At 41.7% G+C, this 25,461-nt stretch overlaps 1 protein-coding gene across 1 annotated transcript in view; it reads right to left on the bottom strand.

Annotated features, from left to right (window-relative positions):
• CNTNAP4 (contactin associated protein family member 4) overlaps positions 1–25,461 on the bottom strand; it is a 466,116-nt gene that overhangs the window by 149,480 nt on the left and 291,175 nt on the right. Inside the window, exons 4-8 of the mRNA XM_061626204.1 lie at positions 15,039–15,186; positions 6,554–6,757; positions 6,228–6,412; positions 4,326–4,469; positions 421–682 (exon numbers count right to left, since the gene is read on the bottom strand). Of these exons, the coding sequence (XP_061482188.1) occupies positions 421–682; positions 4,326–4,469; positions 6,228–6,412; positions 6,554–6,757; positions 15,039–15,186 (943 nt within the window). The remainder of the gene's footprint in view (positions 1–420; positions 683–4,325; positions 4,470–6,227; positions 6,413–6,553; positions 6,758–15,038; positions 15,187–25,461) is intronic.

Genomic DNA, 25,461 nt, shown 5'->3' with positions numbered 1-25,461 from the left:
GGGCTTTTCGACTGATGCAGGATACCAGAGTCAGGGAGGGCTGGAAGAAGGGACTCATCTAACCCCCCTCCAGCATGGTAGATTTGGGGTTTGGATTGTTGTGCCCATCCACTCTGGAGGGGCTCCTATGCAAGCTCATGTTATCTGCTCCTACCAAAAGGGAGAAAAAGCTGTAGCCATTTTTTGGACTTTCCATAAGAGTGAATGGGAAATACATAGCTTTGTTTATACATAAAGCAGATCAAAACTTGAATTAGAGGTCAAAGCAGACAGAGCAGAGCACATAGATTGGATTTTTTAAAAAACAAAGCACAGATACAAGGTGAATCTTGGTCTGTGTGTGCATGTGTGCCTTCTGCAATGTGAAAATGTGGTGTAATAACATCAAAATTATTTTTATTCTGCTTTCTGTTACATTACCTGCAGTGATGTCACTCTGCGCCTTGCCTGGTTTGTAGATGCTCAGTTTAACCTTTCCATCACTCAGATACATGATGAGGCCACCTGAAGTCTGGTATAGTTTACTTGACAGCAAGAGCCCTTCATTGTTCCAGGTGCGAAACTGAAAACTGATTGAGATTTCATCTTGCCCTGACGTACCAGGCAACGCAAGATAGCTATTGTGGTTCAAAAAGGTGACAGGAATAATTGGGGGCTCTGAACAGGAAAAAGACATATTGCCCTAGAAATAAATGAAATAAGCAAAACATTAGGAAAACGCAGAAATAAACAAGTTTACACATATCCTTTTCAATCGCCATACATACATGGAAAATTATAGATATAAGTTGAACTTAGTTGGTTGTTTCAATACAAGATACATTTGAGCACATTATCAGCAGACTCTCACAGTTAGATGGTCTTTGGTGGTTTCATGTGGGAACTGCATGTATGGCAACCATGACAAGCTACTAGTCACTTGTCTTGATCATAGTGGCCACTTATTTTCTCATAAAAAGCAGCATAAGCATTGTAAGGTGTTTGCTGTAATTGCTAGAAGGTAGGAGCATTATACTCAGAAAAGCAAAAGCAAAGTGTTACAATTCACTGACACCCATTACTAGATTTTCCCAGAATGTGCAGTACACAGGACTATCATTAGTACCAATGAACAGAGTAAACTCCAAGCATTTACAGCATTTGTATTGATTGCAGTTCCTCTATGAAGGCTACAGAGTATAATCCATAGGGTAGCTGTACTTTTAAAAAAAGGTGCTAACAGTGTGGTTGAACCAAATGATGCGTAAACTCCCTCCACATCAACAGCAGTGACTGCTGTATGTGTTTCTCTTGCATGAAGAGCCTCCTTGAGATTGGATTGAACCATGCAGCTATATTACCTTTCAAAATGTTGAAGATGATGCACGAAACACCATCAGGAGGATGCAATTTTCAGTAGCCTCCACATAGCCATAACAATTGAAAGAGCCCTTTGAATCTTGTTGATATGGATAATAGACTGGCACAGAAGAAAGTAAACTTTGTCTCTGTTGTACTTTGCAGATAATAACTAGGAGCTACATATAATATAACCCTCAAGATGCAGGGAAAAAACACAACCGCCAAAGGGGTTTTCAAATGAACAAGGAACTATTATCAGAGAAAATAGTGAAGTAAACTGGACTGTGGGACCTATAAAATAACAGACATTAGACTGATGGAATGGTCAGAATACTGGTGTGTTATTGACAAAGAACTTGGGCCAATATTTATTTCAAATGGCTACACAGAGGTTTGTTTTTAATTGGACTTAATGACAAATGATCCCAGGGTGGGTTACAAAAATATCACCGTTAAAACAGCTACAAATTACCATTGCAATCATAAACCCCACATAAAACTAACCAATAACAAAGGCAACAAAACAGCAGCAGAGAGCAGCAATGCAAGTTAGATATAGTCTAAAGCTATGCAGACTTCAAGCGCACACAAAGAAAAGTCAGTGCTGTTTATTAGTTGGAATACATGCAATTTAACCATGCATATGCTGCAGGAAGTGTTGCCAGTTAATGGCAGGTTGAAACTTGAAAAATCAAGCTTAGATGTCTGAGAAACAAAGGAACAGCATTTTCTTTGTTACACTGGGCACTAATCTTTCCATAAGATTGGAACCCTGGCATGTGTATGCCTCCCCTGGATCTGTTTTATTTGCTTGTATATGTTTTTATACTGTTGCTTGATTGGCTTTAGGCTGTATTTTGTTTTAATTGGTATTGTATTTATATTGTGCATAGGGTATACCACAGAGATTTTTTTAAAAAATATGAAGTAGTCTAAAAATGCTTTTAAAATAATAATAAAAAAACTTATAAGGATTTTGAGTTGTATCCAACTAAGTCATACGCAGAGTAGACCAACTAAATTTAATGGTCATTGTTAACTTAAGTCAATGTATTTTAATGGATCTACTGAGTTGGATTCAGCTCTACATGAACAAGAAAAATGAGCTAACATACATTGTAACCACCACCAAGGCAGAGAAATTATTGAATGGGGATGTCTGCTCACACAGAAGCTAATTTGCAGCTTCTAGATGAAGGTGTTAAAATGTAACAAACATTTTCTTCGCATTTCAAGAGAATGTGGTGACTCAGCAGTGCTTTTTTTCAGGGCACATTTACATTCTCATACAAGTTCCAGATAACTCCTTAGTCTTCATTCCCAACTGTAATCAACTGTAAGTGCATTTGTCCACTTAAACAACAACAACACTTCTAAGCCTGTCTCTCCTGCCCTCTGCTATTCTCCTTGTTGTATAATTTAGAGCTCCTTGGAGTAGGGACATATCCATTTTTGCCTGTGCCACTCTGTAAAGCACCATGTGCACTGATGATGCCAAAGTGGTAAAAGTTCATAAATGAAACTATAGATAGATTAACAGTAACCCAAATTAATCCACAGTGAAAATGCAATCTGAAGGCTAATATATCTTTTTATAAAAAAAACTAAATGATGCAACCATCTGTGAATTCCCTTGATATCTTCTGGGCAGATGTTTAGCAACTACCCATTTAACAGTAAATACTTCTGTATTCCAACTGCCTATAATTAATGATGAATCAATTCTGATCTTTATCATAGTATGCAACTTTAATTTTTTTAATGCACCTAGATATGGTACATGAATGAAACAGAGTTAAACTGATTGATTGGGAAAGGCTGGTTTATATTTACATTTGGTAAGGTGCATGAGAAAACCTCAGGCCAATGGATGAATCACATTTTGGGTCTACTCATGTAGGAATTTACATGAGTAGGACCTGATTCTTCACAATGAAAGTTCTATGTACAGTGACGGAACGCACAGTCTCATTCCCATGTCCCACTGCTTGTAAAACCTACACACTAAAATCCAAATCAAACAAGTCGCCATTCACACAATTAGCAATTACATTAATTCTGTGTTCATTTCATATTTATGTTGCCTTGTATAGTACAGGATGGGAGAAGAACTGAGTAAGCTGCCACCATTTGTTCCACTACTTCCTGCAGCTCCACTCTTTGCAGATCCTTCAGACAAAAAGTCAATAATACCATCTTCTTCTATGTGACTTACAGCTTAATCTAGAAACCAATTAAAATGAAAGTTCTAAAATTTAAGCCACTGTCATACCAGTGAAATCAGAGGGATACGGTTATTTTGGCTTTAGGAAGTTCATGGAAGGCATGCTTCCTGGCCCCTCCTCCCTGCATCCCCCTCTCTGGAGCACTGGGGGCCCTCCTCCACAATGTGGGATGAAGTATAGGGGTTTCTGGGGGAGTGGAATCAGCCCAAATTGGACTTTATTCCTAAGATAATTTAATGTAAGGAATTTCACAGGAGGAAAGTTCCTTGCCACTCCTTCTCGCAGTAGTCCATCCCAATCCATAGTTATTTATTTATTTTATTTTATTTTTAAAACTTATATACCACCCGACTAGCATTAGCTCTCTGGGCGGTGAACATAAATACAATAAAATACAGGAAAATACAGAAGCATCACAATCTAAAATCAAATTTCACAATCTAAAAACTGCATAACTGAGATCAAATTACAAACATTACCATCATTAACAGAAAATTAAAATGCCTCCGAGAAGAGAAAGGTTTTAACTTTCAGAAGGGCCCTCTAACCCAGGGACATTTTGGGGGGGGGGAGTCCAGGTAACTGCAGGGTGAAAGATGCAATAGAAAATGTTCCTTTCATGAACTTCCTGAGGTTAACTTATCTTAAAACTGATGCTCTTCAATATACTTGCATATCTGGTTTGTAGCCTTAGAATATCGTTATATATAAAGTGACAAGTAAAAGTGTTTGCCCCCACTTCTTACCCCCTTTTCTTACCATAATGTTGATTTGAGGTTTATGTCTCTTGGCCAAATCAATAATATTCACACCATTGTAATAAAGATTTTCAAAGCATCCATGAAAATTTTTCCATGGCAATATCCCTGACTTTCCAGGCATTGGAATCCCTCCAAAGCTGAGCTTAGAAAGAGAAGAAAAATCAATAATACTATTAAGTAATTTTCTGACAATCTGCTTGCAACGTTGATGATAAAAATGTTAACAATGACACAGCAGTAGCAGCAGTCTCATATTGGTCAACTGGGAATCAATCTTTTTGTTATTGTTATTTCTTTTTGATGGTAGAATGCATTATCTTAAGATACAGGTTAAAACACAAACTGCAGAAAGAGCACACAATAAGTAAGAAGCCAAGGAAATATATTTTAAACAAAGGTGCTTTTATTTTGTGACAATGCTAGTTTTATTCATTTCAAGAAAGAAAAATGTGCTTTAATTTGGAAGTTAAAATGTATATAATAGTACAGTGCAATCCTATGGACTGTTACTCAGAGATTAAGTCCCACTATGTTAAATGGGCCTTACTCTTAGGTGATGGTGCACAAGATTACAATCTCAGAAAATTATCCATACTTAATTCCATAGTAGTCAATATCTTCTCAGTCTCTTTATTTACACTTGTTATATAATATGTTTTAAAAAACATAAATTAGTTAACGTATCAGTCTTTCATGTCACCGTTGCATCTATTTACCTGAAATCCACCTGAAACGTTCAAACCAACAAAACAACATAAGCACACATTTCAGAAATATATGCATTGCTATTTCTTATATTAACTAAGCTACACTTCCAAAGCCTGTTCACTATGCTGCATACACTGTGCAGTAAAGAGTTCTTGCAGTTATCGACTTTCCCATATATCTTAACAAAAGGAGCAGTTTCTGGTGCACCAAGGGAGCTGTCCAGTGCTCTTTCCCCAGTGGGAAAGGTGGGCAAACTCTGTTTGTTCACCAAAGCTCCCACACTCACATAAATTTGTTTGATGAACCTACAAGCCATTACACTGAGACAAAGGCTGATAGGATCCAGGATAAGGGCACAGTGCACCAGTGGAAGGGGCAATTGATCCTCTTCCACAAGCATTAGGTCCCAACATCACCTTCGTCTAGACCAGAGACGAGAAACCTGTGGCCCTCCAGATGTTGTTGGAGCTTCTACAACTTCTATCAACTCCTATCAGTCCTAGCCAACATAGGCAATTGCCAGGGATTATGAGAGTTGTAGTTGGACAACATCTGGAGGGCCATAGGTTCCCCAACCCAGGTCTAGAATCACAAATTTGGAGAGCTGCAGTGCCTCTTTAAACTGTTTGATACTTTGAGAGACAAACTTGCACAGTATGCCTCTTCCTTCCCCAGTTCCCTCACCTGTCCCCCTCCTCTGCCTGCTCTAATAAGCAGCATTGCTGGTTTACCAGCAGGTGGAAAAGGGATGTGATTGTTATTATGGTGAAACTGCCTTTACCTGTAATTCCTCTGAAGAATATAAGTGTACACAGCACTGACCTGCAAGACATGATCTATCATCCCCACCTTAATACAAGTGCAAAGTTGCATTTTATGTTACCGGTGTATCTGTTCTCTCCCCACATCTCCAGTCCTGTATGGCATAGCTGTGCCACATAAGGACCAGGATGTCCCCTAGCAGACTGCAACAGCACAATTACAAAAGGAATATTTGGCTATTTATATCAAAGCAGAAAAGTCAAGGGTTCGTAGACTTGCAAGCAACGCATTAGTAAAAGTCTGTTTCAAGCTTCGACAAGAGTCTGAATGCTAAAATACTTCCCTAAACAGCTCATGGTCTCCTTCAGTTGCATAATTGAATTTCCATAACAAAATAATAAGTCTAATAAATGAAATATAGTTTTCACACCTCATAATCAAGGTCCAAATAATTGAATTCTCCCTTTGCATGAAAATGGTGAGTGTGTTTATCAACTGTAAAGTTCACTTGATTATTGAAATGTTCAATGAGGACAGAATGCCAATGCTGATCATCCAAAAGGCTACCCAGAGTGATATTAACCTGGGCATCAGCAGAATATATTTTAGCATCACCTTCAAGAGGAAAAAAACAAAGTGTTAGGTCTGTTGTAATAAATAATGTAGACAGTGATCATACATATAGTCAGTTGTACGCTTTGTTTTCATATAAGCAGATTCCTAAGTAGGTGTGCAATGTGATTTTGCACTTGATACCTATGTTGATGAGCAAAGAAAGCTTTCCATTAACTAATGCCAATGTGATGTGATCTCCATTCTGTCCTTCTCTGTGTAGAAGAATCCCATCTCTTTCAATAGTTTTAAACTTCAGAGAAATTACGTCTTTTAGTGCTGTCGTGGATTTGGGATTAAATCTGTAGAGCAGGAAACTCTTCCCATCAAAATCTGCCACCTCAGACCCTAAAAGCAACACAAATAAAGGCTCTGTTAAAATGGGTTGCCAAGAAAAGAATTTGTTTCTCTTGTGTGATAATCAACAAGAGAATATGAGAAATCCCAACCCATTCCATAAACATGATATACCATTCATTTGTTCTTTGTAGAATAACCAGTGCAGGAGGAACATGGAGCACAGCTCTAGGAATAGCATCACCTGCTGAAGCGCCAAGTGATTGACAGCATTTCTGGGAGACGAATGAAGTGATAATGAGGCTTCCAAGGTTTTTTTTAATTGTTTGTGACAGATTAGCATAGAGAAAGTCTGATAATGAGGGAAATAATCAAGCAGGGGCTGGATAGGGACATGAGAAGCTGCCTTATCCCAAGTCAGATCATTGGTCCATCTTGTTCAGCATTTCCAACACTGACTGGCAGTGGCTCCCTAGGGTTTCAGATAGAAGTCTTTCCCAGCCCTACCTGGAGACACCAAGGATTGACCCTAGGACCTTTTGCTTGCAAAGCGTGTGCTCTACCAATGAGCTACAGCCCTTACCTCTACTTATTTTGTTTTCTTTGATGGGGTTCATATTTCACACTTACAGTTTAAATGGTAACACCTTGTTGCAAGATTGTTTGCATCTAATTAAGGTGAAGCTATGAAATTAGACTCAGAAGTAAGCACTACTCAGTTCAATGGCATTTACTCCCAGGTAACTATGCACAGGATTGCAAGCATACCTTAAAACAGGAGTAGCTCTCCAAATGGTGCTCTCCAGATGTTGGAATCCAATTTCCACTAGTCTCAGCCAGTTTGGCCAATATTCAGGGATTATGGGGGTTGGTATCCAGCAACATCTGGAGGGTTCCATACTATTTCTGCCTTAAACATTAGTACAACTTGTTGTTTTGTCTTTGGTCTAGATCGGAACCTAAGGGAACACACAATCTTGTAGGATGTCATGAAGAGTCCCTTCATTTCGAACTGTACCAATACATCACTGGGACTAATAAATGGGATTAGGGGAAGGAAAGAGATGTTAATGGTTACAGGGAAAGGATGGGAGAAGAAATTCGATGCAAAGTTCAAAGGCCTGTTCTTAGTTATACTCATCATCAACTTGCAAAAGGCACTGTATTATAAGAGCACTTGTGGCTTTGAAACACAAAGGAAAAGCTGCCCTGTAAGTGCAGATGTATACATTCCACATATATGAAATATCATTATTGCCAGAAGAGGTACAGACATTTTCACCATTAAAAATGGACCAGCTCCAGGTTTCTTGGGGCCCTGGACACAGAATACTAGAGGGCCCTTTGGCCCCATCCTTTCATTCTTAAACCACAACCCCCATCTTGGCTCCTCCCCTTTAATATAAAACAAATTTTGACTTATGTGACAACCACTTATTGTCAAAGAAAAACAACACAAACTTTATTATTCCATTAGGTGTCTTTTTAATTGTTTTGTCAACTGTACAATTTAAGAGATATAACTTAATCTGCAATCCTATGCACATTTACCAGCCATCCTAGGCTCCTTTGGGAGGAAGGGTGTGATAAAAACTGAATAAATAAATAAAATAAACAGATTCATAGGGACAACTATCTGAGAAGACATGTACGTAGGATTGCACTGTCAGATATAGAACTTGAGCCCCAACTTAAATGTAAGCAGAAAATGTGAATATCAGCATGCAAAAGATCCCTTGTTTAAGTCCAGGTAGGGTTGAGAATATTTCCTGTCTGAAACTCTGGAAAGCCACTGCCACTCAGCCTAGACAATGAGCTAGATTGGCATCTGCCAATCCTTCTCATTTGGAATACCAAAATTCAAGAATTGGGAAAATACGGACTTTCTAGATTAGCTTTTTGAGGGGGGTGGGTAAGGGAGGAGGGAAGAAGAGGAAAAGATCCACTTGGACTTTGCTGTCTTCAGGGAGGGAGAGGAAAAAGGACTTGGGGTAAAAGCCGCTGCCACCACCACTGACTACAAGCAGGAAGATGTGATGTTTAAATTTATTTATTTATAAAAGGGGGTGGGTGACAAGTACCATTAGTGCACAGGTGAAGTTAGGATTTTTGTCCCAATTTACATTTGCTAACATTGAACTAGATTTGCCATTTTAATGCTCATTAACCCAGTTTTGAGAGATGCTTTTAGAGTGATGATGATGGATGAACTTCTCCAGTGATTACTAGGAGCCAACATGGATTTATGAAGAACAGATCCAGCCAAACTAATCTTATCTCATTTTTTGACTGGGTAACCTCCCTTATAGACTGTGGGAATGCTGTGGACATAATATATCTCAACTTCAGCAAAGCTTTTGACAAAGTGGCCCATGATCTTCTGATTAGCAAGCTAGCTAAATGTGGGCTGGATGGAACAACTATCAGGTGGATCCACAGCTGGCTCCAGAATCTAACTCAAAGAGTGCTTATTAATGGTGCCTTCTCAAACTGGGTGGAAGTAATGAGTGGCGTACCACAGGGCTTGGTCCTGGGCCCAGTGCTCTTCAACATTTTTATTAATGACTTGGATGAGGAGGTACTGAGCACGCTTATCAAATTTGCAGGTGATACAAAATTGGGAGAGATAGCTAATGCCGTAGAAGACAGAAACAAAATTCAAAGGGACCTTGATAGGCTGGAGCCTTGGGCTGAAAACAACAGAATGAAATTCAATAGGGATAAATGCAAAGTTCTACACTTAGGAAAAAGAAACCAAATGCATAGTTATAAGATGGGGGATACTTGGCTCAGCAATACGACATGTGAGAAGGATCTTGGAATTGTCGTTGATCACAAGCTGAATATGAGTCAACAGTGTGATGTGGCTGCAAAAAAGGCAAACACTGTATTAGGCTGCATTAACAGAAGTATAGTTTCCAAATTGCATGAAGTATTAGTTCCCCTCTATTCAGCACTGGTTAGGCCTCATCTTGAATACTACGTCCAGTTCTGGTCTCTGCAGTTCAAGAAGGATGCAGACAAACTGGAACAGGTTCAGAGGAGGGCAACAAGGATGATCAGGGCACAAGAAACCAAGCCCTATGAGGAGAGACTGAAAGAACTGGGTGTGTTTAGTCTAGAGAAGGGGAGATATGATAGCACTCTTCAAGTACATGAAAGGTTGTCACACAGAGGAGGGCTGGGATCACTTCTCAATCATCCCAGAGTGCAGGACACGGAATAATGGGCTCAAGTTGCAGGAAGCCAGATTTTGACTGGACATCAGGAAAAACGTCCTAACTGTTAGAGTCATACAACAATGGAACCAATTCCCTAGAGAGGTAATGGACTCTCTGACTCCGGAGGCCTTCAAGAGCCGGCTGGACAGCCATCTGTCAGGAATGCTTTGATTTGGATTCCTGCATTGATGGCCTTATAAGCCCCTTCCAACTCTACTATTATATGATTCCATGATTGTGTAGAGTGTGTTTTGTCTTCCCCATCCCTTTTCTATAAGTTCTTTTTAGCTTACTGTGTAAAGGGGCTTTGCATGATTGCTTGTTTACTTGCATAAAGCTTACTGCTTACTTATGCAAATTCCAAGAAAGTGCAAAGCCTCCCACTCTTGGCTGCAGATCAAAGGGCTTCCTTCCAAGCAAGGGTGGAAGGAAGGGAAGATAGCCTCGTAGTGAGCAACCAATTCAGCTCCACACCAAGAAAATGCACACTCTGATTTTAGGAAGCATGCACATAATTGACAAATAAGCCATTTCCAACGTGAAGCCCCAACTCAGTGGGAGTGACTCAGCTCCCGTGAGTAGTAAGGAGGATGGTAAAGAAATCCATAAGCCTAGAAAGCAAACAGTGATTTGGGCAGGCAGGAGATGCTTTTTCCTGATGGGGAGGTGGATGGTGGCAGCGGCAGCGGTAGCATGGGCGATAGTGTTGGGCCAGCTTGGGACAATGGGCTCCTGTCAGATTGTGGGCCCTAGGCCAGTGCCCCACTTCAGCCTTGCCTGCTGGCCCTGTTTACGTCTCATAAGATATTATCCAGTCCATTTCAAGGTCATATATATTCACTTCACTGAAAAGAAAAGATCTTAGACCAGTAACATAAAATAGTATCTGTCACAATCTGTTACTGTTATTATGACTTAGAAATACATAAAGGAGCAGACAGCACTCAAGTAAAGCTTATAGAGTATTCACACTGCATAAGTAAAGAAGACAGAGGAGGTAATAGTTCTTGAAATACACACTTATGAAATAAATGAAGATGTACTGGACAGCCAATAATATATGAAATCATTTTTCAAGTCATTGAGTGTCCTCTTCCAAGTCAATGGAAATCTGCTATCTAACTTTGCTTAATTTGACAAAACAAATTGCTTTACATTTTGAAACAATCCTCTGAGTTCTCTTGTGCAACCCCATTGAAATAAATCCATGATCTCTGGTGGATTGTGCCTAAGGTGAATGAAAATGTATCCATTTTCAGTTATCTATAGTATTTTAAACCAGCCATTAATATTCAGCAGAATCATGCCAGTTATAAGCAGAAGGGTCTTATTTTGAGCCTATGCTGTCACTTCATTCAATTCACAGTCCTGTCCCATACAATGAAAACAACTTTTATTTTGGGAAGCACAGTTCAAAGGAGGACACAAGAACTCTGTAAAGCAATCACTTTTTTAAAAAAATCAGTGCATTTTCACTATGAAAATTAGACCACTAAAACAAGGTCATCAAGTGAGTAACAAATCACGTTCATTCTATTTTAAATATGTTGTCACCAGTTCTTTGACATGGGAGCAGATAAATAAAAAGCAATCAATGAATTCATTAGCACTGACAATATTCCTAATCCCTATTCCAGCCTTTCCCAATTTTGGTTACTTCCAGATGTTTTGGAGTGCTGCCTGGAATTGATGGGAGTTGTAATCAAAAACATCTTGAGGTCACCAGTTTGGTCCATGATGTCTATCATCATCATTAACAACATCACTATTATTATTTTCTAAATTGCAAACTCATAAAACGTATCTATGCAGTGTACAAAATCTCAATTAAAACAAAACAATATAACAATTAAATCAAAGCAAAATACATTCAAGAAACAGGAATACAGAATGGATACACAGTGTCCCTCTACCACCCATATACCATAATCTATAACCCTCCATGTTAACCTATACAGATACATTTATGAATACCATCCTTCTTGGATTTTCTCTTCTCTGACTTTCAAATGAGTAAATGTGAATTTATTTACTAAAATAAAATTAAAATAAGCAACATTTATGCTAAACAAGTGTTGTAGGAAAATATAAAGTTGTTCTCTCTTTCCTAAGGGTCATTTGTACCTTTGTTTCAAAACACAAGAAATGTTTGAAGAAGCAGAAGCAGCAATGATGTCCTTCGTAAATGAGGATTAATTTTTGCCTCACATTCCCTCCTTTATTGCTAATTTCCAAGGCAACGTTTAATTGCTCCTAGAAAAAAACCTCCGGAAGACCAAATTGCCCAGAGCAGCTTTTGAAAATATATCCAGATGTTGTAAAAGTTTGCATGAGAAGAAATTAAGTCCTGTCCTTTGTGTACCAGCCAGATAAATCACTGCACCGACAACGAGGTGGGAATGGGGTAAAATATAGAAGGAAGAGCAAGCATTTTTGCACAAACCTCTGAATTTTCCCTCTACTCTTTCCCCTTCCCTCAAAGATCTGCACAAGAGCCTTTGATAGGGTAGATGCAGCTAAATAGTTCTGCAACTTTTATGCAGTGTTTATGCCTCATTTTATGCAGTTTTATGCCCCCTTTCAGGATCATAGTATTTACTTATTTTAAAAAAAATTAGCCCGCTTTTCACCATATAGGTCTCAAAGTAGCTTAAAACAACAACAAAGCTATGATGTACAAAATTTAAAACATAAATTAAGGCACAAAAAAATTAAAATCTCAGAAGTTTAAAACAAAATAAAAAAGTCATCTGAGAAGCATTTGTGGTGCAAAGGCCTCCTGAAATAAAATGGTTTTAATCAGGCATCTGAAACTCAGTTGGGATGGTGCCTGTCTGACACCTAGTAGGAGGAGGTTCCACAGAGTTGGGCCCATAAAATTGAAAGTGGCTCATAATAGAAGAATCACAATAAAACAATAAACATTATTAGCTACAGCATGCATTAGGAGTAGTGTTGTGCCGAAAATTTCTTATGAGTCCCCCCTCCTCTCTGGACCATTCTGCATCACTTAAGAGAAAATATATTGCATTTGTAAATTATCAAAGGGAAGAGAACATTTCAGTGAAATTCTCTTGGGTGGGGTGCAGGGTTTTTGTCATGCTTACCTTACTTTTGAGATTGCTGAGGGGTGTTTGTGAGTGTCTTCTTTTTCATTCTACAAATATCTCCAGTGGTCTGAACTCTGCAGCCTTCCCAGGTACATATACTTCAATTAAAATCCAAGGGGAAGATATCACAATGTAACACTTTCCATGTACCTTTTTCAAATCAGGAAATGCATGCAGCCAGGGAGGCTGCAGAGAGCTGAAAAATGTTTATGGGCAGGAAAAACACACCAGCCTCAGCTACCTTGCAATGATAAAGTAGGCTCAGAACCCCAGAGCCACTGATATTCTATAGAAATGCTCAAGTGCCCTGAGAAAGTGGCAGAAAAATGGGAGCCTCATTCACAGGGGAAGAAAACTTTTGAGTAATTGGAAGACAGATTTCGGCACAGCACTAGTTAGGAAACACACACACCCAAACCAGAGTTCTTCCCTAACTCCTGTTCACACAAATAGCTCATTTCATGGGATACCCTCCCTGTTCTAGGCATAGCTCACCACTCCACTTATTGAATGCATGTATTGGATCTCAAGCGTAGCTGGAACTGTTTTGGCCTTATTGGCTGGAGCCTTCTACAAACTCCAGTAACAAGGAAGTAGGTGGTGGCTGTTCCCAAAGTGCTTGTTCACAGCTTTTTAGTTGTGCCTGATGCCAAGCTTTGCACCCCTTTCCTGAACCTGTTTTTTTTTGCTCCACTTGCTCTGTACCCTTGTCAGTCCTTGACCCCACTGCCTGATCTGAATTCCCCACTGATGCTGTGTATCACAGATTTCCTAAAAAATAACATCCATGACTCTCTAATCAAGCAAAGTCTCTCATGCTGTAATGAGCTGCTGACCGCCTGGAAGTTCTAGAAAAGTGACATTTCATGGAAGCCGTCACAACTGCGTGTTATGCTGGATTGCTTGAATGTCTTTGAAGGACAGAATTATTCTGGATAAATGCTCAGGGCTTTTCCCTTGCCTCTAAACAACAGCATCCCATCTATGACTTTTCAAAGCAGGCTTTTAACATTTTCTCCCTTTTCTCTCTCTCTTACACAAATTGGGTAGGTGGGAACCCTAACAGCTTTTTGAAGTATTTGTATGCATATATGTACGTATTTTTAGCAAACATTAACAATGTCCTCCCATATACTCCTCAATAATTATGGGACCAATTGTCCTGTAGAGCTTTTTTTATTTTTTAAATAATGTTTAACTTTCTAAGCTATCAGGATTTACCCCTATTGAAATTCACTCCTATTGAAATGAAAGTGAAATTACTGAACACCTGAGCTCAATGGGGTCCATTATATCCCAGGAGGAACACTGGCATGCTTCCTACAGCCAAAGCAGAGGCCCCCACAGGGACCTTTGCCCTTTGGTAGCCATCTTCAGAAGCAAGGATCAGGGGCTTAAGACTGCAGCTCAAAAGTGATTGTATATTTAATAATATTCCTCAGATTCAAATGTTAGAAAATGCAAAGTTTGATCATGTCGGAAATTCAAAAGGAGAAAGTAAAATTCCAAAGTAGTGCTGAATCTTTCAATTGTGTCACATTTCATTTCGGCTACAATATCTGATCTTAGCTGTAAATGGTAGCATGCATAGTATTAAAAGACATTTTTATTATTAGCAGTTGTGTGACCTTATAAATAACATTGGCTTTATTTATTTTGCTGGTCAGCCTCCTTGCTGAAATCACTTTGTGAGGCTAAGGCGAGTGATTTTCTGGCTGATAATTACTGCCAAAATGATACATTTAAATCTAACATAACAGAAACAAAACAAAAAAATCTGTTTGTGACCAAAAGCTAACTTGGAACAGAAATTATCCACTTGTATTTAGTTTTTTGTAAATTAGAATTATTGAGATATATTCCAGTTCATTACAGGGCAACAACTGACCTCAGTATGGAAATATCAATATAATAAGGCCAATTAATATGACATTTTTTAGTTTAGAATGTTTCTGTAGACTTCAGTTATGTGATTCAGGTCAAAGAAAAGGCATCACTTACTGTAAGCACAGCCATAGACCTCGATCCTCATTCCAATCCTGCCATTGTGGTTCCAATCCAAAGGGACAAACCGCAGGAATCTTGCTTTGATGGAATGTTGGAGATTATAAGATATCACACTGTCTGCATTGGTGTTTCCCGCAAAAGCCTGAAAAGGACAATTTAAAAGTCAGCATTTGCTGTATGGCTTTACTTATTAACCAAATGAAAACATTTTTCCTTTTATATTTTAAGATCCTGTGCTAATATCTCAGTGATGTGCACTGTAAATGTACTCTTGTAGGATGTCTCATTGAGTAGATATAAAGATATAAAGATTTGGGTCTGGTCAATAATGAGCCATGATGAATGTTAAGTTTGAAGACTCTCCCTCCCATGGCTAGTGGAGGAGGGTGAAAGCTTACACTGCCACTGTGAGAACCAAGCACATTTCTATACTATGTCCAAACTCAGGAAACTGTGGGTTGGTTAGACAACAAATCAGGATGAGAAAAAATAATTTGATCCTAATGCGTAGAGATGGGGTGAAAATTGATTTAGTTCTATCTATCACATTGGCACTTTCCAAAACAATATGAGACCTGAAGCACAACCATCCTTTAAAATTTGCACTTATCCTAATTTTGTGATGCAGTTCTCCAACCAAATAATGTTAATGTGCATGAAAATAATAGTGAAAATAACATCCAAAAATGTTATACAAAATAATATACAAAAATACATTATATTAGTAGAAATGTGCAAAATATGTGTACGTTAGTAAAAACTACATACAAAAATGTGTTTATTAGGAGCAATTTGTACTAAAATGATGAAGAGTTTTCAGGAGGATTTTTAAAAAGAAAATTAACCAATTGTTGCAGAAAAGGTGGAGAACTGAATTTCAGATTGGAAAAATTAGAAACTGAGAGAACTAAAATTGACAGATCTTTCCGACAGATCTTTCCATCCCTACTGCTGAATTTAAACTACCTTTGATTAGAACAAACCATCGTTTCCAATTCAGATGTAGCACAGAACTGTAATTTGTTCTTAAACTGAAAGTGGAAGCCTTCGCTTTCTTCTTCCATGCATGCATGAGATCACAACATACTTCACTTATCATCTGAACTAGATCATTAAGTATTTTTTTCCGTGACGCATGAAGGTGATTCTGACTCTGCTTATATGTTCTTCTTTTAATTGCATTGATTTCAGTGGGGGTAGGATTACATTCAATCTCATTTTGCTATTTCTTTAATGTGTGACTGCGAAGGAATTAAGCTGCTTCAGCTATTATATGTTTTGTTTTGGGGTATCACTGCTTTTTGTTTTAGAGGATGCACAAAAGTTCAGCTCAGGAAATTAATGCTTTAGTGGAAAATGAAATCTAAAAACAAAGGGAAAGGAAGAAACCAAATAATTATGGTAAGGATAATGTAATTCTGCCACCCTCCTGTTTGGCCACGATGTTGGAAGGTGTTGTGGAAGTAATACATATAAGTCAAGCTGGCAAATAGAGTTAGTAGAGAGAGTTCAAATTAGGCTATTGGAGAAAGGAGAAAGAACTGAAACCAGAATCAAGAAGCAAGCAGGAAAGGGCTGTCCTGGTCCAGAATCGAAAAGCTGAGCTGAGGAGGGAAATTGGAAACTGCTTCATTACTAAGCATTGGCTTGAGAGACAGTCTGCACTAGCTTTAGTTGGATGCATGTTATTTTCATGTGCTCTTATGCTTCAACTGTTCAAACTGTTTTACAATGTGTAGGTTCTGCCCCCCCAACTAAAAATATGTTCACAATAACTGTTTAACTTGCTACCTTACAAAAACCTTCAGTAATCCCGTTCCGCGCCCGGTACATGCCGGGCAAAGGGGCGAGTTTGCGGCCGCAGCCGAAGCCCAGGCCACTATCAGGAGTGTGTGTGTGTGCACGTGGCGCGCCGTCGCGCCGTCGCACCATCGTGACACACAGGAAGGAGGCAGGGCGGCTGAAGGCCATTTAAGGCCACTCCACCAGCCTCCCGCCCTCCTTTGAATTTTGGTGGCGGCGAGGCTTTTTAGCGCGGCAACTGCTGCGAGGCTCCCGGCTCGGCAGCCTTGAGGCCTCACAACGGCGGTGGTGAGGCCATCTGACCGGCGGTGGTGAGGCCATCTGACCGCGGGAGGCCTAATGGCGGCGGCGGCGGCGAGGCCTTCAGAGAGCGTGCGTGGCGCCTTCAGCACATGTGGAGCTTTCCCTGGCCTTTCCTTAGGCCAGGCCTTTGCGTGCAGCAGCGGCGGCGGCAAGGTGCAGCGGCGAGGCACGGCAGCGACCCACGGCAGCAACCCTGGGAGTGGCACAGCAGGCACTCAGGCCAGGACATTTAAATTTGTTTTTGTGAGCTCTTGCTGGGGGGGGGAGGCTAGCGTAAAGGGACGGTCAAGCTGGCCTCAGGCCCCCACCGCCGACTTTAGCAGAATACTAGCATAGGTAAAGCTGGGGTGGTGGTAACATAGGTAAAGCCTGGGCGGTAGCTCCACAGGTAGAGCCTGGGCGGTAGCTGCACAGGTAAAGCCTCGGCAGTAGCTGCACAGGTAAAACCTGGGCAGTAGCAGCATAGGTAAAGCCTGGGCGGTAATAGCTCAGGTAAAGCCTGGCCGGTAGCTGCGCAGGTAAAGCCTGGGTGGTGGCTGCGCGGGTAAAGCCTGGGTGGTGGGTGCGCGGGTAAAGCCTGGGCGGTAGCTGCATGGGTAAAGCCTGCGTGGTAGCAACGCAGGTAAAGCCTGGGCCGTAGGAGCGCAGGTACAGCTGGGTGGTGTGTGTGTGTTTGGTGCACTGAGTGGGGCAGCTACATGAAGGGGAATTTTATCCTACCTAAATGTCCCATGTGTATGTCTCAAGGATGTACCTGTACAAGGATGTACCTTGTACCTGCTTGCAGATGCCTCAACAATGGAACAGAGCCAATGCACTTCATGTGCTGTTATTGCTAGGATTATTTTACCATTTACAGGGATCTCGGACCCTGGAGAGGGAGGATTGTAGCTCAGTAACAGATCACTTGCTTTGCATGCAGAGGGTTCCCAGGTTCAGCCCTCAGTGCCTCCAGTTAGGGCCAGGAGATACTTCTGTTGGGGTCCCCTTTCCCATTACAGAAAGTGAAATAGGAATAGACTCCTTTTCTTGATACGGAAGTGTATTTTTAGTTTAAATTAAATGTTACTTTTCATTTACCAATTACCCAGAGAGGTAATGGGCTATTGGACAGCCATCTGTGGGGATGCTTTTATTAAGGGATGTACTGAGAAGGCCATTCCTCTTCCACACTGTTTTTGCAAACCAGGAAAGTTCAGAGAGGGGCAAAATTTGCCTGTACTCCCGCACCCTCCTGCTGCCCGTGGCCGCTACTTGTTTGTGCAGAATACCGTAAAGATGCTCTGTCATAACATAGCGGCCATTTGGATGGGAGCAATGCTATGTAATTACAAAGAGCAGAGGCTTTTTGAGGAGGGCGGGTGGCAGCCAGAGATAGAAAGGAGGCTGCAGGAGCCCAGTTAGTGCTGCAACCTCACCTCCAAAACTACCTCAACTCCAAAAATGCAAAGGGAACTCATCCCCTCTTTTTCACTGTTAAGCTTCTCCTCCCCAAATACGTTCTTCAAAACCCAAGTAAAAATATACAAACCTTTCCATCAGTTAAGTCCCATACACCTCAGTCCCCAAACCCATTTAATCTGCGATATTCTGAGTAACTATACATAGGATTCTGCTGTATGTGTGCAATCACATGCACCCTCCCGTGGGAAGAGGTAACGATATACTCAGGGGGATTTTCTCATAAGTAAGTATGCATAGAATTAGTCCAATTCATATTTTTCTGAGTAAATTATTTAAACATAATGGAATTCTTTTCAGCAATCATGTGCAGGCTGCACATTTGCTTGCATCTTCTCTTTAGCTAGTTTACAAACTGGTCTGTGGATAAGGTGGCCACCTTTTTTACAGGCCACTAGTCCTGTGCTTTTAAGAGTCATTTGATCTGCAGACATTAGAAGATGACATTGCTCAACTCCATGCCATCTAATAACTGCTGAATACGAACCTGCAATTAAAGGCACAACAACAGGCTAGAAGGATATGTGGGGCCAGGGCCCCTCAAAGGAGTGGGAAGCAGCCCCCAGCAGAGGCTGCTCAAGAAAAGTGTCCCTTCCCAGCTAAGCTCAAGGTGCTATGGACCTTGTTTGCAGACTGCCCAGTTATGGGGAGACTCGTTTTATTAGGCAGGTTTTTCTTTATTATGCGGTTTTTCCGGATCCTATACGGTGGCCCCCGGCTTGCCCTTATGGCCAGCAAACTTAAATCAGTCTTAGGTATGGACGCACTGGTCCAGAGGAGAATTGATAAAGACATACAGTGGGGCAGGGTTATTGGCCCCTTCCCATCATCCCCTACCTCTGCTCTCACAATGCCCCCCCTGTATAGTGCCCAAAGTGGCAGTGGGCGAAGTCTACCTGATTCACCATCCGTCATACAAGTGGGGTCAGTCAGTGATGGCTTCATACCAGATAGGCTATGCACAGTGCACTACACTTCATTCAATATAGTGCGCACCTGTGGCAGAGATGCCTTATGGGCAAGTGTGGCAGCTAATCTGCCGGCATTGCCAGCTGTTACACACGGTGGATTTTGAGCTGCTGAGTTTTGCCTTTTAGGTCAACTATGCAGCAGAGCATTACCTACGGGCTGCTGTATTCTTGCATGGAGCACTTCAGCCCCTTCTTGGAAGGAACAGCCAGGAGACGAGAGGCCCCAGAAGCGGTGGGGCACTATTTTCATGATTTACAGTTCTCGGGTAGGGCAGACTTTGAGTGCATGTTAGCGCTTGATGGCACAGTTTATAGCGTAGCTATGAACTGGGGGGTTCTTTAGGCAGCTGGGAAAATGGAGGATCCTGCCCCAGTGTTCACCTTCCAGGGTATTAAAATTGACTTTTGGACCCAGGGCTGCAGGCTGCCCGGGAAAAGCTTGAACTGTTGCAGATCAAGATCCTGGAGTTTTCAGGGGCTGGGAAAGTGTTTGCTTTCTGCCCTTCAGGTATTGGGGGCCTTCTGCAGTGGGGTTTATGGTGCCATAACAGGGATTTCACAGCCTTACCACAGGTTCAGGGTTTTGGCTGCCTTATGCGCCAACCTGCGGTGTGGCCCCCTCCTTTCCTGCAGTGTGTCAATGGTGTTTCAGTTAGAGGAAGGACCGACTCTGCTAGTCCCATACCGCATACTGGGAAATGGGAGAGGGGAGTCAGAGATGGCCAGGGCAGGAGGGGATTCCTGGGAGTTAGGGGATGGCAGGGGCTATGCAAAGTGTGGCCTATTCCTATGAATCACATCCTGGAATTCATCACGGATGGTAGGAGTAAAGCTTGTCTGTCAGTGTGTTGCAAGGTAGGCTGGCAGGGGGCCTTTAGGACCATTGAGATGTCTTGGGATATGTCATGTGCTGGCCAGCTGGCCCATGCACACCCCCATACCCCTTATCCTCATCCTCCATGTTCACCTGACCCGCCAGGGATTGTTGATCAGGGAGCTGCCCTGTGACCATCATGCTTCAAAGCTCAGCAGTTGCATGTAGCGGCCCTCACACTTAATTTTGGAGCCTTCCGGATGGGGGGTGGGGGTGTTTTGGGGCCAAGTCAGACTTCCCTTCGAGCCATCCTGGGGTCCAAGGTTTGTTTCCAGGCAGACCAGGGGTACAAGAGTCACTCCGCATTATTTTACCCTCCCCTGGACTGGACACTTCCCCATGACGGCGTCATAGTGATTTTGGCCTGAAGCTATACGCCTGGTTGCCTGATATTCAGGGGGAGGGATCTTCCCTCATAAAGTTTCGGTCTAGTGTCGCAGTGCCTGGGAGCAGACCCATGGGGGTTTGAGAGACATGCTCCTCCGGAATTGGGGTTGCCTACCCGGCAGTGGAATTGCCTACCTGGGACGGTCTATTTGGTTTTGGTATATGCAGGTGCAGGCTGTCGGGAGGTGGAAGTAGGGGGCGCATGGAATACATTCACCCTGGGGGCGAGTCTGAAGGTCCGGGACCCAACTGTTCACGATTGTTTCTGTTTTGGCAGGTTGCTGGACGGGGATGGAACAGATGCGCAGCCTACTCTGCAGCCATGGCATGATCTCATAGGCTGGCCTTGGGGCCGCAAACGCACATTGGTTCACAGCTGGGCCTCTGATGGTGGGCCATGGTTTGGTGGCTGGGCCGACAGAGTATGCGCTGGAATGGTCTCCTACCCATGTCATTCCAGCAAGGTTCAGGGCAGAAGGTTCTGCAGGTGGTGGTCATTCCCCTGGGTGGGAATTACTTTGGTTACTGAAGGGCAAGACATGTGAGGACATGCAGTTGAGGCCACAATAGCCTCTGGTCGTCTGCTGTGGTCAGACATGGAGGGCAAGGCCCTCAGTGGCAGGCATGTGAGGACATGCAGCTGAGGCCTTGGTAGCCTCAGGTCGTCTGCTGTGGTCAGACATGGAGGGCAAGGCCCTCAGTGGCAGGCATGTGAGGACATGCAGTTGAGGCCTCGGTAGCCTTGGGTCGTCTGCTGGGGTCAGACATGGAGGGCAAGGCCCTCAGTGGCAGGCATGCGTGGACATGCAGTTTGTGGGGTAATGATGGCATCTTCCTGATGAACCTGCAGAGGGATCTGCACGAGATTCTTATTGGGTGTGGGGTAAAGGGAGACTAAGCAGAGGCTTGTCCCCCTTTTGTGGCAAAGAAGTGCAGGAAAAGGTTTAAAGGGAAAGGGCAGCTAGGTGACACCTTTAGACACCTTTGGGGGCGATTGGCGGTCCGGGGCCTGCAGCTCAGGGCTATACGGCCTGGGGGGCAGAACACGGGCCGCCTTTGGGGCCAACGTGCCTCATCCGCTTGGAGTTTCAGGGCTCCGGGGGGCGGTGATGCGGGTTGGACCCCCTACACATCTTCAGGGTGTGGCCTGAGCTGAGGTCTGGCACAGGGCAGCCCCGGGCTCAGGCAAGGTTTGGTCGCCCTATGGCTGCAAGCAGGCTTTGCCTGGATCATCAGAATGCTCCCGCACTTGATTTCCCCTCTGCAGGTTCATTATTCTAATTGATTCCGTTTAATAAAGTGGCCCATGATTTAACCCAATGAATGGTGTTTGTGTTTTATTTCGGCAATAGGCCGCATAATATTTTTGTTTGTTTGTCTACCTTTGTCTGAGACCTTCTTGTTCACCCCACGCATAATTGCCTTATAGCACCATCTATTACAGAGAGTTGTCTGGGCCAGTAAGTAAATTCCAGAAGTTAAAGATCTGTTTAGTGGACGCAGCCATGGAACAAAGATAACCACTTGGTGGTAGTGGTAAAGATCCAAGGAGGGGGTAGGTAAGCTGGTCTGTGTGTCTTCCTTTCCTCTCATGGTGCAGACTACAGCCAGCACTGTCAATATGACCAGCATCCACTGGGTGCCCATTGGGACTGGTAAGGTGGAAGACAGGGGCACCAACAGCAGGTGGAGCCAGAGTCAAGAGTCAATCACAGGTACCGTGAACTAATTCTAGTTCTGTCGCCATCCTCTTTTCTACTGAGTTTACAAGGGCAACACTGAGACTAGGGAGGAGGAAGCTGACAGCCAGTGGATAGGCTGTAAGTAAGAAGGCATGTATGTGGGGGCTGGCTGAGGATAACTGGAGTTGGTCGGGCAATACCCTATTTGCCTAATAGACCAGCGTCCACCAACAATTACATATTTTCCAGAAGAAGAGATTACTATATCATGTTCTTACCTACTTAACCCAAGAGTTGCCACCATGGCAAATTGATGTGTATGATCAGAAGCTACAGAGCTGTAATGCCAAAATATATGAATAATAAAAGGGACATCCCAGCAATATTCCAATAGGCTGGCAATGTTAGGACTGGAGATAGTGATTTTCAGTTTCAAAATATTTCAATCATTGCAAAAGAACAATAATGCTCAGATATGTGTGCATGTGCACATGCACATAATTTATACTCCCTGTTCCTGAGTAAAGGGGCTCATAAACAAACAACTAGAACCCCTTGGCCTTTTTTCCCGTCTGTCTACGCATTGCTTATTTCTGCTTATCGTTCCATTAGCAACTAGTTATCGCTCAGTGCTGAAAAGAGAAAGAACTATCAAGGAGAGATAAAATAAGCAAAGATAAACACTGGATGGATGGAGAAAGGTGGTTAAAGGTGCCTGCTTTCCTGTGTGCAAATCTGCAAACCTATTTGCATATGTGTTTGTTTTTGGTGGTGGTGAGTTCCAGTGTCCTCACCAGTGATGGTTAGTTTTGATGTAAAAAAGTTAAAAGTATAGTCAGGCTTTGAATCAAGGCTGCTTTAACGTCCTTGATGCCTTTTTCTCAATTCCAGGGATTCCAATGAACAACGTTAATTTTTTAAAACAAACCACTTTACTCTTGCAAATAAAATGGCTTTGTATTTTCTTCTGCAGTTCTTTTGATGCACACAAGGTACTATCTTATTCAAAAGTGATTTCCCAATCACTCAAATGGAAAGAACAGCTCTGTGATCCCAAAAGAATGTATTCCATTTGAAGTATATGTGGATGTCTGTTTGCATTGGAGATCTATGTGCATATCAGGGCTCAGATAAGGAGGCATTCTTAGTATATATTTACAATCGCCCCACCAGCTTTTCAAGCTGTTCCTTACAGATGGCTTTCAGATGACATTCATAAACTTTGTATTGCATCAAATTCAAAAGGAAGTACTTCAATCCATTTTCTACCCCTAATGATCAGATCCACCATAAGAATGAACTATCTAATATTCAGGCATTATGTTCTAAACATGTAAAAGATACTTTACGTGTTTAGAATTCAGCTGTTCCTTAAACAAATTCATAATAGCTAAAGCACAGAATAGGCCATCTTTTCATATGAACATCAAATTAGGATCTATAATTTCAATTATCTTTTTCTCCAATATGTTTCTATCGTCACAAAAGCCACTTGCAGCTTATAAAAGTGATTTTATAATATGATTTAAGAGACAGGATTGTTATATATTGTAGACCTATAACTGATTTGATATGTGACAAATGGGAAGTCAACATTTTATTTTTTTTTGTTTAATCATTTTTGTTTTGTTTTGTTTTTTGTCTTTGAATGTTTTATGATTTTGTTTTCTATGTTTTATGAAAATTTGAATAAAAATTATTGTAAAAAAACAAAAAACAAAAGCCACTTGCAGCCAAAGTATGCAATTAATTTTTTAAGCGGAAAATAAGGATATTTTGCTAATGAATATTGTGCTTACATTTCTCATTCCATCTTTATCATTTAGAGGTCGGACTATATAGCTAACCTCATGCATCTATATTATGAAAAAAATCACTGCCTCTTCCTTAAGAACATTGAATATCACTGAACAGCTCCTGAACATGGTCATGAGTACAAACATACAATGCTAATACATTTATCAACTCTAAATGTTTTTTAAAAAATCAGCGTCATGCTTTAAAATCATGTTGTTTCTCTAAGTGAAGACCAAACAAACACAGGATTACCATGACCCTTTTAGACTTTCATTCCTTACAAACCTTACTATTGACTTCACCAGTTAGTTCAGCCCCAGAAATTTATTAATTATTATTAATTAATTAATATCCCATCCTTACTCCCCAAAGGATCCCCAGGGTAGCTAACAACCTAAAATGACAATATTAAAAAGTACAGTGCCTAACTATTTCTTTCCACTACCAAAGGCCTGGACAAATCAACCAGTTGAAACTTGAAAGGGTATAGAGAAAGATGGGCAACCTCCAGCCCACCAGGGGTTCCAATTTGGCCCAATGAGGTGACATAATAGAATCCTAGAGTTGGAAGGGGCCTATAAGGCCATCGAGTCCAATCAATCCTCTGCTCAATACAGGAATCCAAATTAAGGCATACCCGACAGGTCGTTGTCCAGCTGCCTCTTGAAGGCCTCCACTGTTGGAGAGCTCACCACATCCCTAGGTAATTGGTTTCATTCTAACAGTTAGGAAGTTTTTCCTGAAGTTCAGTTAAAATCTGGCTTCCTGCAACTTAAGCCCATTATTCTGTGTCCTGCACTCTGGGATGACCGAGAAGAGATCTTTGCCTTCCTCTGTGTGGCAACCTTTCAAGTACTTGAAGAGTGCTATCATATCTCCCCACAGTCTTCTCTTCTCCAGGCTAAACATGCCCATTTGTTTCAGTCTCTCCTCATAGGGTTTTGTTTCCTGTTCCCTGATCATCCTTGTTGCCCTCCTCTGAACCCGTTCCATTTTGTCTGCATCCTTCTTAAAATGTGGTGTGCAGAACTGGACGCAGTACTCAAGATGAGGCCTAACCAGTGCCGAATAGAGGGGAACCAATACTTCACACAATTTGGAAACTATACTTCTGTTAATGCAACCTAAAACAGAATTTG

The sequence above is a fragment of the Rhineura floridana genome, chromosome 1 (assembly GCF_030035675.1).
Source record: "Rhineura floridana isolate rRhiFlo1 chromosome 1, rRhiFlo1.hap2, whole genome shotgun sequence".
Classification (NCBI taxonomy): domain Eukaryota; kingdom Metazoa; phylum Chordata; class Lepidosauria; order Squamata; family Rhineuridae; genus Rhineura; species Rhineura floridana.
The sequence above is the reverse complement of the archived record's forward strand: the minus strand, read 5'-3'. Positions and strand labels throughout refer to the sequence as shown.